The sequence below is a fragment of the Oreochromis niloticus genome, linkage group LG1 (genome assembly GCF_001858045.2).
Source record: "Oreochromis niloticus isolate F11D_XX linkage group LG1, O_niloticus_UMD_NMBU, whole genome shotgun sequence".
NCBI classification, from domain to species: Eukaryota; Metazoa; Chordata; class Actinopteri; order Cichliformes; family Cichlidae; genus Oreochromis; species Oreochromis niloticus.
Genome location: NC_031965.2, coordinates 7,607,359 through 7,622,540, shown reverse-complemented (window position 1 = coordinate 7,622,540; position 15,182 = coordinate 7,607,359). Strand labels below are relative to the sequence as shown.

Genomic DNA, 15,182 nt, shown 5'->3' with positions numbered 1-15,182 from the left:
TTGGTTTGCTTAGTCACAGATTCAGATATATCAAGTAGTTCAACAGTACTTTGCTCTCTGGCTTTCTAAAGGTGCCTCGGGGCTGGTGACTCAGTCCCAGATCTATGCAGGCCAGATGAAGTAATTTCCACACAGCTTTTAAGAGGCATGTTTTTTTTGTTTGTTTTTTTAAAATCACCTTCACTGCTTTCATGAAATCTCATTCATATTAACGTTACACAGAATCTGAACAAATACCCTGATCTCTTGTTTTCCAACTTTCTATTCCATCTGAAGATAATTTGGTGCCTTTTACGGCTTCATCTGATAATAATGATGACAACAGTACTTTAAATTGTGTGTCAGCCAAGGTATGCAAGGGGCCTGCTACAACACGGTCACTTGCTTTCAAAGAGAAAAATAACCAGGTTATCAGGACAACAGCATCGAAACACTGAAAGCTGCAAACTTGTGGGATCTTCACTGTGCAGAATAAATGATACTTGTGCTATAGAGACTAAACTGTGAGATATCATCTGTCAGCTGGGTTGCACACATACAGTCAAGAAACACTACTGCCCTCCTGTGGTAGGCCTACATTAAAGACAAGTCTCTCATTGTTGAGAGACCAAACTGTCACGTCTCAGCCATAAAAGTCATATTATATAAGCATGGCATCCATTTTCATATGTTTTTTATATGTTTGAGCACATCAGAGTTATTAGAATATTTACCAGTAATCTTTTGTGGTTGGGAAAAATTCCAAATATGTTTTTGTCACATAAATACTGCACTTACCCACATTCACTGTGACTCAACTTTTTGTGAACTGTAATGCGGTATTAGTAAATGCTGCAAAATCTTTCTAACAGGTTTTCATGTTTTTCCTGTACAGAAACAAAAGATGATGCATGGACGATGACAGAACAGAGAAATGCTGAAAATCCTCCCGGTGAAGATGTTAGAACCAGTGAAAGTTTCTAGATACTCTTGTTAACTAATGTGGACAGTAATGGATTTATTGGCTAAAGGTTTCTGTACTGATAACACATGTGTCTGATTAAAAAAGACTCACTTACCCACTGGTCACATCATCAGTGCGCACAGCATTCTTGCTCAGCACATCTCCATCGCTCATGTATCCCGTGACTTCCATTGGGATACCATCAATATCGACGTCTTCCCCGGCTCTGTCTCCCAGGTCCACGCTGCACAGGGCTCCTCCCCTGCCAGCCAGCTGTCGCCGCAGGTTCCCGGGGTAAAGGTAGCGTCCTCCCTGGCCACCAACCACACGGCCACCGTAACCATTCCCCATAGAGGGGGCATCACCCGCCTGAAGACGAGGACTAGACTGGCCCAGTCGCCACGACGATAGTGAGGGGCGGGAAGATGTAATGCTGAGGATGCTTCGACCACCTCCGCTATTGCTGCTGCCACTGCCTGTGCCGCCACCGCCGCTGATATCTGTGGTAATGCTGCTGTCAAAGGTGGTTTCCAAGGTGCTGAGCGGAATACAATGAACGATAATTAAAGGCAAGACAAGTTGAGAGCACACATTAATGTTTTCTGATAACATCTCATTCAAAAATGTGCCTTTTGTAGCAGTAAGCAAGTGGCCAATCACTACACCAAATGTCTAGAATTATTTTCCTAGGATCTGGAAATATAGAACAGAGAGAAGTACTGGGGGGAAAAAAGTGTCAAATTGCACAATTTCATTTATGAACAACAGATTTATTGACCTTAGAGCAGAGTATAAACTATGTAGACAGTTGGGTCAGCACTGACACATAACACCAGAGCACAGGTCACAACTCTGTAGGAGGGAATGGCATTAAAGCTAAGCCAGAAGCATCAAAGACTTGCCCAACGTAAAGGATCCCTAAAAAGAAGGATGAGACTGCTATAAGAAAAAAAAGGAGGTAATACCTGTTAAACGCAGACAGACATAGTCTACTGACCACGAGACAGTTAAGTGACTGATTCAAATCCACCAAAAAAATGAGTGTGATTTAGACGATTTACCACTCAACCATAACAGCATTGTAAGAAACTTCAGTTGCTGTTCAGATAGTAGGTGTTTGTTCACATATAAACTTCACTCCAAGCACTGTTTTCCTAACAAGCTCAGTGAAAAATTAATTGCTCTATATCAAGAAAAACACTATGTGGGGTGAGCCAGAGCGCAGTGCCAATCACTGTACCTGTGTGAGACCTGAGTTCCTCGGAGGCTGGACATGGTCTCCTCTAAGTTTTGCCGCAGGTCAGCTATGTTTTTGACAGTACGCAGCCGCCTTGTCTCCGGGTCTTCACCTGAGTAGCACAATAAAAAAACATAAAAACAAAAAAAATTAAAGAACGTAATTTCTCTATGCTGAACCAGAAAGATTACATATTTCCATTGATCGCCAACCTGAAAGGTCCTCGATGGATGTCTGGCTGGTCTTGGTGAAGGAAATGTCTCCACCTCTGCCTCCTGAATCGGTCTCAGTAGTCACTGTTCCCTCGCTGTCTGTTTGGGATCTGTAAAATAAATTGTGCAACAGATCAAATCGATTCTGAATTATTGTGCACTTAGTGGGGACCTAATATTGAGCAAATTGTCACGAAAGAGGGATAAACCTGATTAAGATTTAAATCTGCTGTGTTTCAAGTCTTGTGACTGGAGTCCGAAATGAATGCCTGCTAATCCCCACACGGCAGAAAAGTTTGCCTTTGAAGGATAAATCGATACAGCTGAACCACTGGTAGTGTTTTGAAATGATGACATTCGAAAGCTTCACTCATATGCAGCCTGAGGTCTTTGCCCGATTCCAGACTTTGTCCTTGTTGACTAGTCGCTCTGTGTACCGGCCAAAGAAAACCACTGACTGCTTCAGACTCACACTGTTGTACAGAGAATGGCAGCATGGCAACTCTTCTCGACCTTCTGGTTAACCAACCTAATACAGGGTTAAACTTTAACTTATTTCCATATCTTTTCTATCTCTAATTTCTACCAGTGTGCTTTCTTTTAAGTTAATGGTCATCAGCATTGATCGTATGTTTTTAATTCTTCTCATTTACTGTCAAACATAATCTTCCTGACAGGTGGAGGCGGTATAATCCTGCTGGTAATGGTACCTGACAGCAAAAGAGGAAGTTTCAAAGTGCTGATAATGGAGGCATTTTTTTGGAGGTGGGGTTGTTAACTATAGGTCAGAATGTACACAGGGAGAAAGGGCAGCAGCACAGGAAGCATCAGGAAGTTAATGAGTGGTTGTTAGAAAAGACTTCTTGAGCGCATGAGGGACCTCCTTCCTTATCACACTGCGACCAGGACAGAGGTCAGGGGCGCACAACATCTACACATATTTGCCCAGATGCACGTGTACAAACAGGCAGGCAAAATATGAGAACCTGAACATATTAAAGATTGCTGGTTAACAATTTAGAGATGGACAAATACTCAAAAACTCAAACAAAACTTTGCATTTTCCATAACAGATATTTGGTGAAAAAACCCCCCAATCCAATCCAATCCAATTTTATTTATATAGCGCCAAATCACAACGAGAATTGCCTGAATAAATTAAAGGCCCTACGATAATACAAAGAAAACCCAACAATCAGATGACCCCCTGTGAACAAGCATTTGGTAACAGTGAGAAGGAAATCTCCCTTTTAACAGAAAGAAACCTCCAGGAGAACCAGGCTCAGGGAGGGGTTTCCATCTGCCACGACCAGTTGGGGTGAAGGGATAGCAGACAGGACACAGTACACACACGCTGTCCAGTTAAAAGTTTGGTTTCAAGCCCCCCTGCAAATATGTTACACATAAAACTGAGGAGGGCTAAGTAAACATCACCCTGAGAACCTACATATGGATGCTAGAGTGGTGGAGAGGTTCAAACAGCATGTGTAATACAGGACAGCGCTTTCTGTCAGGGGGAAGATTGGATAGTTTGCAGCTTAAATGGATCGCCAAATTGTGAAGGCGTATCTGGTACACGATGTAATCAAAGTGAGGCATGTAAGCGTGTATGACGCAATGCAACTCAAGCTGCCTGTCTGAACTAGCTTGCAGGCTTCACTCCATTTTTTTATAAACTTACACAGCCCTGGAAACATAGAGCCGGGTTATACACCGATTCATATTCATTCAAATATGTGGAATAAGTTCTGAAACATGATCACATCACATTACAACAGAATGAATATGCAGCATACTGTACAAGCAGTGTTTTAATACTATTGTTTTAATAGTGTTGTTTTATGAGGCCTAAGTTCATTTTGTTTCTTTTTACTTTTCTAACAGTGTAATACATATATATATGTGTGTGTGTGTGTGTGTGTGTGTGTGTGTATATAGAGAGAGAGATAGATTTTTTTAATATATAGTTTTTGACTATAAATTATCATTACTTGCTTTCATTATTGCATATAGGTGATATAGGCAGGTGAAACTGAGATTCACTACCACATACTTTAGACAAGCTACTCCAAGAAAGTGCAATCTTACCTGTACATGAAAGGTGCAACAGTGGCTGTGTTGGGGTGGCTATGGTGCTGTTGCGTCTGAGGTAGCTGCACGCTGACCGTGTTGCTGGCTGTGCTCTGCGTAGTGCCCCCACCTGCCACAGGGGCAGTGCTGGTCTTTCCTTCTGTGGAGGCCAGGCTGGAGGTAGAGCTGGAGTGTCTGCTGTCCCTGTCTCTGTCCAGGGGGCCACGGTGCATGACGAGACCCCCTCCTAACCGCATGCTCCGAGGCCTCTCCCCTGCTTCCTTCACTGAAGAAGCTTTACCACCAGCTCCTGTGGGTTTGCCTCCTGGCTTTGGTATTCCGCTTTGTGCAGGGGTGGAACTCTCTTTTTTGGCCACTTTACCTCCCTTGGGAATGAAACTGGCAATTTTAGAGGTTCTTTTATTTGTGTCAGCATCCAGAGCAACAGGTACTACTTCCTCCTTGTGCTCCTCTCCCCTCAGCTCTGTTTTATCAGGGACGGAGGTGCGCTTCCCTACCTCCTTCCCTTTCTCCTTCTCCTTCCCCTTCTCCTTATCTTTTTCAGCTCCTTTGACTGAGCCTTTCTTGGCAGTCAAAGCTCTGCTGAAAGTTCGCTGGGCAATGCCCCTCAGAGCTATTTTGGGGCTGCTTGCGGTGGTAGAAACAGTAGTTCCCGAAGAGGGAGCCGCTCCACAAGAATTCCCATTGCTGGTTCCGTTGAGTCCCGGCCGAACATTGCCATCATCCTCCTCTAAGGGGTCGGTGTTGGAGCCTGTCTCAGCTCTCTCCACCTGCCCCGCTCCAAGCTGCCTGGTAGGTGCAGCATTAACAGTCTGGGGCCCTACCCCATTGGAGGAAGAGATGGAGGACGACTTGGAGCCTCCTTTACTGTTGAAGAGTTTAAGCTTCTCCAGCATTGACTTTTGAGTTACCACCTTAGGAGGAGCTTCATTCGTCAGAGCAGTCTTACAGGAAGTGTCCTTCTCCTGCTTGACAGACTGCATGGCAGATGAGGGGGGGCTCGTTGAGGAGGAGGAATTAGAAGAGGTGTGTTTGGAGCTTGCCGACTTGCCCCTCCAGGGCTTGCTGTTGGGCTGGGGAATAGCTGTGGAAGAGGAGGATGAGGACAAGGGAGGGATCAGGGTAGAGGTAGTGGCAGGGATGCTGGTGGAGGAGCTGACAGACACTGCAGATGATGGAGCATGCTCAGTCATCACCGAAGGTTGTGAGGTCAGGCCCTCTGAGGAATCTGTACCAGAAAAGAGACAATTTATTAAACAATAAAGAAGGGAGGTAAAGCTTAGATACTAAAATCAGGCAGATGAAGAATCTGAAGGACACAAGGAAAAACAGAAGCTTCTTTGACCCCACACAGAGTTACCTTATAAGCCCTGAAGGTGGCCTGTGTTGATATAACCAAACATGCCATTACTTTTCTCTGGACTAACCACCAAAACTGTTAAAAACCCCTTAGCACTAACAATGAGAGGAGCCCATCACAAACTGTTTATAAAAACAATGAGGGCCATACTCAAGTGCTTTTAAGTCTTGCCAAGCAGGCCTAGTCAAGAAGCAGTGCTGCTGCACTTATAAGGCATGGACTTATATGGACTTATTTTGGTCACGGTCCCTCTGCTTAACAAAGAAACACTGTCTAGTTACACCACTCCCCTGTATATTAAACTGAGAAACAAGACGAAAAAATATGGTTTGAATTAGAAATGAACAGAACAGAAAGTACTTTTTTACAAACATGTTCCTGCTACAGATCCATCATTCATTAAGGAGCTGTCTGAGAAAATCTGCAGCACGTGACTCTCAACAAGCAAACTTACCAAGAGCTGGAGAAGCAACGCAAGAGCTGAACATTCAGGTATAAGTCACTGCCCATATAAAAAAACAAAACAAAAAAAAAAACAAGTATTCTGAGTGCTGCTCAAGATCTCAATGTGTACGCACAGCAGGGCTACTAACAGCATGGAGCTCAGACCAGCAACATTTGAATATTCAAACACCAACGGCCAGGGTGAGAGAGAGAGAGAGAGAGGGCCAGTGCAGGGAGCACTGGGTGCAATGAATCATCTCACTTTAGCTGTAACACACTCCTCTTACTTCTTAGACACAAACACAAAAAGTGACACATTAATTCAAAGATAGTGCAGCTGCTCTGTTGTCCTTCTTCATCTACAAACCCCTAAAACCTCCTGAGTTTTCTTTTTATTACAAGTGTTTTTCATTAGACGAGACAAGAGAAAACACATTTCAAACTCCAATTGCATGCCAATACATTTTTTTCTATTCAGAGGAACAATTACACATGAAAATCAATACAGATAACTTGGTATTCTGATCAATTCACACAGCTATGTTAACTCACTTACTACATAAGTTATTCTTATGCTCTCATTATGTCAGAATTTATTAAACACTAGTCCTGCGTGATTATTTCATTTTATAGCACCTTTCATGGCCTAATTGCAAATAGGGAGCCACTCACTGCTGCTTCTTTCTACCCCTATTTAGCATTTAGTGAGAGCAGCCTGAAACAATGCAGCCATTAGGAAGTGATTAGGGCCCAATTAGATGTGCTAGTAGTTAGCAATCAGCAAAGTGGGTCAGGTTGCTAATAGCTGGCTTCCAATTGGTAGCGGCTGAATGAGAGGGAGACCTGCTGTGATTACGGGGACTGCAAAGAGAATAAAGGGGATTGATACTGCAGGTTTGAGATGAGTGGGGCTTTGATATAGGCCAGCAGGAGGGTCGGTACTGTCCAAGAATGGGGTCAGCTTGGATTTTTGTTGGAAAAAAAAGAAAGAAAGGAAAGGCTCTGGACAATGGGTCAGCTAGTCACTGACAAGATTGGACCCAGTGACCGGGGCTTACACGCTCCAGTTAGGTTGTCAGGGGTGAAGGAAAGCAGTCAATCTTCAACGGGTCGGGTCAGATTTGACACTAGCGTGATGAACTGTTGCAACACAATCTCAACTTAAAAGAAGCTTGGGACCCAATTCCTGGAAAGGCTTTAGAAATTAAAAACATAAATCAGTCACATGCAAAATAAATACCAGTGAAAGAATAAAGAGTTTCCTCTATGAATAAAAATCAAAACTGCCACTTGTATACTTAATGAAGTGACCACAAGAGGGTGTGAAGACCTCATCCCCTGTGACACCTACACAGCTTTCCATTAATCTAGAAATTTCTGCAAATGTCAGCTTCATGTCTAAGCGAACACTGATGACTTTTGTGTTTTGTATGCATCACTTTCAGTTTGTCCAAATCTGAACCAATCAAGATAAATTAACAGGCAGACATGCAGATTATGTTGTTCTCATGTAGTGGTGGAGTTTTTGCACTTGAGGAAGCAGTTTCACCTCAAAAATAAACACATAATTGCTTTAACGTGGCCCACTGTGTGGGTCACTAACCCTATGACCCCTGTGTAGCCCCCAGCCAAGTCCAGGAATTAAATCTTCTCATTGCCGTTCCTTTACTGTTCTGGCTGAGCTGACTACTTGAGGAAACATGTTGAAAGAATTTGAGTAGTCATGGCTTAACTGCTTAATTACTGCAAGCATTGGTGGTTAAAATAAAAAGCAGAAAATGACAGAAGAGCACAGCCCAAAGGGACAAGGATCACAGACCACCCTCCTACTTCCTGTCTGCCAAAAAATCTGCCTCGGTCTCTACGAGTCTGTTTCTGAGTCAGCATCGTGATTACATCAAATAATTTCAGGAATGAACTGAAATGGTAATTTTAAAAATTCAATTTTTATTTCATGGAGTGCCACACTCATGCCCGTGTGTGTATATATTAGAATTCAATTTACCTGCCTCAAGGTGCTTTATATTGTAAGGTAAAGACTAGGGCTGGGCCATATCATACCGTTCACAGTAATACCGGTATAATGTTAGGCAATGATAAGAAAATGAAATCTCGCGATAAAATATGGGTAAAACGCGCATGCGCAGTACCTTTGTTTTCATACGCACATGGCGGAAAAAGCATGGCGGCGATGGAGAATGAGAAGGGCGAAAGCGGATCGTTGAATGAAACAGATTAACCAGAATTGGTTTGTAATAATGGTGCAACTTCAGTGGTGTGGAACTGATTTGGCTTTCGTCCGTCAGATACACACCAAAGCACATTTTTTGGTAGAGCATGCAAGCGGCCCGTCGTTATTACTGTTATTACCGTACCGATTTTAGGTGGTACACAGCGCTCAAAAATCTGTCAAAAAATGTTTTAGTACGACTTTGCTAAAGTACGAAGCCGCACCGCTTGATGGATTGTCGAAGCATTACGGCTACCGTAGTCAGGAGTCTCGTGGAGTAATACGTACTCTGCTTCATTGCGTGTATATAACTTATTTTTAAGTTTTGTGGATATTATACATGGTTATGCTCAGGATATGTCGGCCAATTTCCACTGGAAATTCCTTTTGGTTAAACTGTCAGCAAGGAATTTGCATTTGCACTGTTACATTTTTATATAGCTTTAATGCACATAAAAACAGCTGCTTGTTTAAGTGAAAATACATTGATGGGGTGTTTTTTGCTTTTTTTGCTACTAATAAAGTTGTGGAGTTGTAAAGTATTTTGTCTCGCGTCAATTATATCGTCAGTTATATCGTTATCGCAAATTTTCAAATATATATCGTGATAAATATTTTTGGCCATATTGCCCTGATCTAGTAAAGACCCTACAATAATCCAGAGAAGCCCCAACAATCAGATGAGCCCCAGGCAGGCACCTAGGAGCAAGCACTTGAGCCACCTGATCTAGCTATTTTCTGCTAAGCATCTATAAACAGTGAAATCACTGGGCCTATGACAATGCACAGTCTGCACAGATGTAACATAGATTTCATGCACAAAATGCATAAAATGTATAAAAGTGTACATCAGCTAACAATGTTTAGACATCACAAACCCTCCTTGCTCCTTGCGGTTGCCCTGATCACAAGATATTAAGCTCTCAATCGGTCAACAACCATATTACTGACCTGAAAATGTCACACTTATGTGCAAGTTACCCTCACATGTAGCCAGAGTAAAACCATCTTTGTGCTGAACCAAACCTGCGGTGTCAGTTCTCCCTGACTGGTTAGATTTATTCAATGCACTGACACCTTCAGAGACATTTAATATGTAAAAATCTGGCACAGAGTTTGAGGCTGCAGGTGTTTGGCTGCTCATCGTGTTCACATTTGAGAAGCCGCCTCTCTCTCGCTCCTCAGTCATTGTGTTCAAAAAAGTGAGAGGGACAGCCGGCTTTTGTGTGGTGACTGAAACTTTTTAAAGTTTCTCCACATGAATACACTCAAACAGTGACGCTACAGCTCATCAGCAGGCTATTCATTCAGCAGGGGCACCAGCCACATACACAACATACAATCCAAGAGACACATGGGCAACAGAAACACACACATACAGAAACACACAACCATAGGTGTCCCACGGTCTTTCTGTCTCTCTGCTATGTGTCACTTGGTGAACACCCAGACTCTGTCACCTTATATTAAGGCACTTGTGTTTGCTTATTGTACAGCCATCCAGTAACATAATTTTATTTTGGCATCAGAGCCTTTGACACAGAGCAGATCTGGCCTCTGAAAAGAAGCTGCAGGTGTTTCTGTAACTATCTGAACCTCGAGGAGCAACGTCTTACAATAAGCACAAATAACTTCATGTGTAGTATACTTACTAGCAGCTTTTAGTTCAATGACAATTTGGTAAGAAGAGGAAAAATAATCTACATCAATTTCACATTAAAGGAGCAAGAAATTGGCTTATTAAATAGGAGGAAAAACCTTTGCTTTCTGTGCTATTGAAAAGAAATACATTTTAGGCTGCAACAATCAAAGATTCAATTCAAAACTCAAATTCTTCCTCTGTAACTCTAGCCTATTAGACTTGATCGACAAGTGAAAGATGACAAACCTCACTGGTGTTGCAGACATCCAGGACATCAGAGAAAGAAGTAGAGGAGAGGAAGAGATGGATGAGAGATCAGGGAAGAGTTCTAAACCATAACCACAGATCTAGAGTGGGTAGGAGGGGAGGAGGAGTGTGGTGGGTCCTCTAGCAGGAGGAGGGGCTTAGCAACAACAGGCCAAGAGGAACCTGGAAGGGGGTTGACCAGTATTTCTCATGCTACCTGCTGCCCCAAACACACGAACCTAGAAAGACATGCAAGCTCCTGCTTTTCTGCTTTCAGTGCTCATTTATTTCACCCAGAGTATACTGCAAATAGCTTATATCTGGTATCAGCTGACGCATCTATGCTTCAGACTCAGAGCTTCATATATCAGCTGTCAGGATACCAGCTGAGCATTAAGAGACAATTGTTATCATGCAAATTATCACAGCTACTTCACACATCTTGCAGTTACTTTCAAGTCAATGCTGCTAACGTAGCTCCCCCAGATCATCCTGACCTCCCTGTATCTAATGATTTTTACAAAATCTAATCTTCATGTACTTTGTTATTAGTTATGGGCTGGATTGTGCCTTCTAGCAGAATTGCTGTTGGTGCTCAAGTCCCTTTGGAGATGCCTAAAGAATTACACTTTTCCACCAAATCCAACTATATGGAAATACTTCCAATAAATTTACAAGTCATTGACAAATGTGTTTAATGGAAATCCTACTATGAGCACTAATAGGATTTCGTGTTATGAAGTGTATTTAATCAACAAATTTAAGGACACTTCCTTAAAATTCTGTTTTTTTTTTGTTTTTTTCCCCAAATCATTGTAATTTTACACTCACACAAACCGACAAATCTCCCTTCAGTCTACACTAATAAACTCACTCGTCTCGAATGGAGCCGAGCATCAGAATAAATGCCCCACAGTGCTTCTCACAGCGTTGGTCCCAGTTAATTTGTGACTGTTTAAACAGACAACAGTCCCTCTCCAGCTCCCTCTCTCTCTCTCTCTCACACACACACTTTTTTTTTCTCCCCTTACTCTTCTGCCCTGTCTTTCTCTGGGCAGTCAGAATTCTCTGTCTAATGCAGGGTAATGAGTTTAGACTGTGAACACTAACAAAGTCTATATAAAGCTCTGGCCCATTGAGTGGTGACAGAAACTATTTCCACACTGGTCTAACCAAACGTACTGCCAAACACCCAGAATTTGTAAGCTTCAGAACAGTGTAGAGCAGTTAAACTGGGTCAGAGCAGCGTGGAAGAATATGGTGTGAATACAGTTCTGACTCCAAAGGAAAATTATTACAGTGAACAGCTCTGTTCTTGGATCTACTAAACTCCCACACTGCTTGTGGGAGTGTTCAACATAACCGCTTAATCTTAAAGAAATCAGGTGGGAGGTGGTATTCCAGGTGTCCAGAGATATTCATGTCCATCCATATTCTTCACAGTACCACTCCATGCAATGCTGAGAGGATTTGATTGGGGCATTGTCCACTGTTTCTCTTTCTCACATAAAGCAGACAAAAGAAGACAGTCCCCATCAGACGGGGTCCCACTAGTGGAAACACTCCATCTGGATTAGGCAAGAGCGTAGGCCTCATGAGTGGAGGACACATGACACTGTTTTGCCTAGAATACCTGCACTGTTCTTCAGACCTTCATACATTAAATGTGTCCTGAAAAACACATTTTTTGGATGTTATCGTGTAGCGTACATACACGCCACATGTGTTGTGATTCTGTGAAAAAAAAAAAAAAAAAAAAAAAACACACTGAAAAAATTGAAGTTGACATAAGGTGATGATGAGATGATCCTGATGTTCCTAAACAAGAAAAGGCACAATGATTTATGAAGAGCAACTGAACTTTGTTTGCCAATGTTCTCATTCAGAACTTTATTTCTCTAAAATAATTCTTGGATTCATCCATTCAGTCAACTTTTCTTAGCTCAGTGCTGCAGCTGGTGGGGGAGTGGGGGGGTTTAGGTGCCGGAGCCCAACTGTGATAGGACAAAAGCTGAGGCACACCCTGACTGGGTCGGCAGTCTATTGCAGGGCCATCACAAAGAGACAGACAACCATTCACACTGTTACATTCACAGCGTCTGTGACTGTGGGAGGAATCTAGAGAACCCATACAAAACCCACACAGTCACAGAGAACATGTAACCTCCACACCGCCCGGACCTTCAAAGCCAGGACCTTCTTGTGCTGAGGCGAACACCTCTCGCAAATCCTAACGGGTTCACTGTGCCGTCGCACTTGAGTTGTGCAGGTCGGAAAAAGTTAGAGAGCAGTGCTCTAAATGGTCCACACCTTGAGAGACCTTTCCATTTGTGAGGACGAATACAGTCTGTGCAAATGGATGTCACAATGACATTTAACTCATATTCCATGAAACCACACATTAAGAGTAATGGGAGAGAGTTTCAAAGACGCGTTTCCTTAAAGACACTGCACAGGACAGCCTGAGACTCAACTCAGCATCAACAACAGCAAACTGAGAACAACCTCCACATGCTTTAAAAATGCAACATTAATGTTCAGAATGATTGCAAAGGTGGTCAGCATGTAGTCATTATGTGATTCTGGATTTCATGCTCATCGGTTCTTTGTTGCTGTTCTCTTTAAAAGACACAGTTGTTTCTGTGCAGCACTGCGTGCTGAGGGCCAAGCATTACTGGCACGGTTTTTTAATCCTCTATTGGTCTCAAAGCAGCAGAGCTAACTTGTATTTTCCCCAGAAAAACAAAAAAAGCACCCAAAGGATTCACCATAAAATCATCCTAAACACAGCATTAAGACTTTTTACAGCTGCAAGGCTACTGCCTGTCCTCTAATTTTACTTTCTCTTCCTCTAAACTTTCACACATGTCATGATGACAAGCTAATGGGATTTGCCAACATCCAAGATTCGACCTGAAGATGTCAGTGTGCACACATTTGTATCTGTATCTCTGGCTTACCTTTGTTCAGGTGTGAGTTGGCTTTGGTTTTGTCACTGAAGCCCTGGCTCCGTCTGTTCCCAGCAGCACTGACCGAGCCTCTCGGTGGGATTTCACTGCCAGCAGTGGACACCCTTGTTGTGGGGCCAGGAAGTCTGATGAATAGATAGAAGAAAAGGAAGAAAGCAAGGCAGAAAAAAGAGGGAATAAACAGGCCAAAACAGTTAGCTGCTTTATGACAAACACGAGTTTATGAATCTAAAGCAGTTTTATTTTCCCCCACACATTACAGAGATACATTAGGTCACTGCAAGCCTATAACACAAGCACACAACTAGGCAACAGACTGTAAACTAAGATGGGAGGGTATAAGATAATTAGATTTATTACACCAAGCATTGTATGTGATTAAACCAAACACATTAGAAGGGTAAGTGGCAAATCACATTTCTGAAAGAGGAAACCACATTCTACAAATACCAAAATATCCTAGTAGCATACTTGTTCTGTTTGTTTTGAAACTAGTGATAAAACTAATATAGTTTCAAAACTAATTAAAGCATAGTTAATAGTTTAATAAAGGAAAGTGCTACACAAACATGCTTCACTGTTTAGAGGAGTGCAATTTGCCACAAAGGATGAGCTTTAAAAAGTAATCTGCACAAGCGTGCTTTGTTTTCTAAACCGTGTCTCTGTGATGATGTGCACTGAAGCTGATGTACCACCCTCAATAGGCTGTAGAGGACCCCAACATCCACGGTTAATTTGTAATATGAACTTTTTGACCTACTGTATTGATTTCCTGGGTGAAGTGGTCTCTGTTTGCTTTCCAGAAGGTCAAATATACCTCAACCTCATGGCTACAGTAACCACAATAGGACTGCCCTCCTCTTCATGTCTTTCTAAATGCTTCATACTATTTTAGACTCCTTTCTAACAAGGCATTTTTCCAAACCTATTCCTGACATGTGTAGTTTTCTATTTAAAATTGCAGCTTTGGTTTTAAACTTAGCTTTTGTTTGCTTTTCTTGCAGCGTTGCAGCAACCCACCCCCAGGGTACACCTACACCAGGCTAATGGAGACAGATAAGCTTGCAGCAGAGTGGACAGTCAGACTGAGAGCGGGTCCTGGGAGAACTATGAGCTCAGATTACACGTGCTCCTCCTTATTTTCCCCACATGGACAGGATATCGTGACTGTGGATAAGCTTTGGGGGAAGTTATGACACCTTGATTTCATTTTGCAAGCCAATCTATAAAGCGAGTTGTAATCTAACAGGCTGTGGCACACAGACTGCTAATGAAATGCTAATTGACCATTGGCGTCATCATCACCATCTTGGGATTGAGGCGGATGCTTGATAAGCAGATTACAGCGGTCTCACTCAGCTCTCGTGTGCATTATAGAAACTCTCATTTCCGTCTTGCCATTCACTTTGAGTGACCACTATTTATCCAGCCGTTGCAAGGTAATAGCTTTAACCACATTATTTAGGCTAGAGTAGTCTAAGATCATTTCAATTATAGCAGGGCCAGCAAGTCTACTACCTTCCCCCACTGGACTGAGTCTGTCAGGAAGTAATTCAATCTAGTGGTTACATTAAAAAAAACAAGCAACACTTTTTTCTTAAATTTAAATTTTCATATGGGCTATAGTGTGAAAAAAATCCCAGAATAAATCTACGTCGCAAATCTTTCTCTTTCTATACTCTTAAAAGTGCAATGCAGACAAAGAAAAGTACCTAAATATTTCTCAAAATGAAGTACTAGTGCTAACAGCACATCACCACTTGGATACAACCAACTTACCAAAAGAAAACCCTTCAAAAAACAGTGTG

General features: G+C 42.4%; 1 protein-coding gene across 1 annotated transcript in view; it reads right to left on the bottom strand.

Moving 5' to 3' along the window:
• Positions 1-15,182, bottom strand: part of nav2a (neuron navigator 2a) — an 85,402-nt gene that overhangs the window by 43,302 nt on the left and 26,918 nt on the right. The window contains 5 exon segments of the mRNA XM_019346135.2: positions 1,059-1,481; positions 2,184-2,292; positions 2,393-2,502; positions 4,481-5,711; positions 13,366-13,499. Of these exon segments, the coding sequence (XP_019201680.1) occupies positions 1,059-1,481; positions 2,184-2,292; positions 2,393-2,502; positions 4,481-5,711; positions 13,366-13,499 (2,007 nt within the window).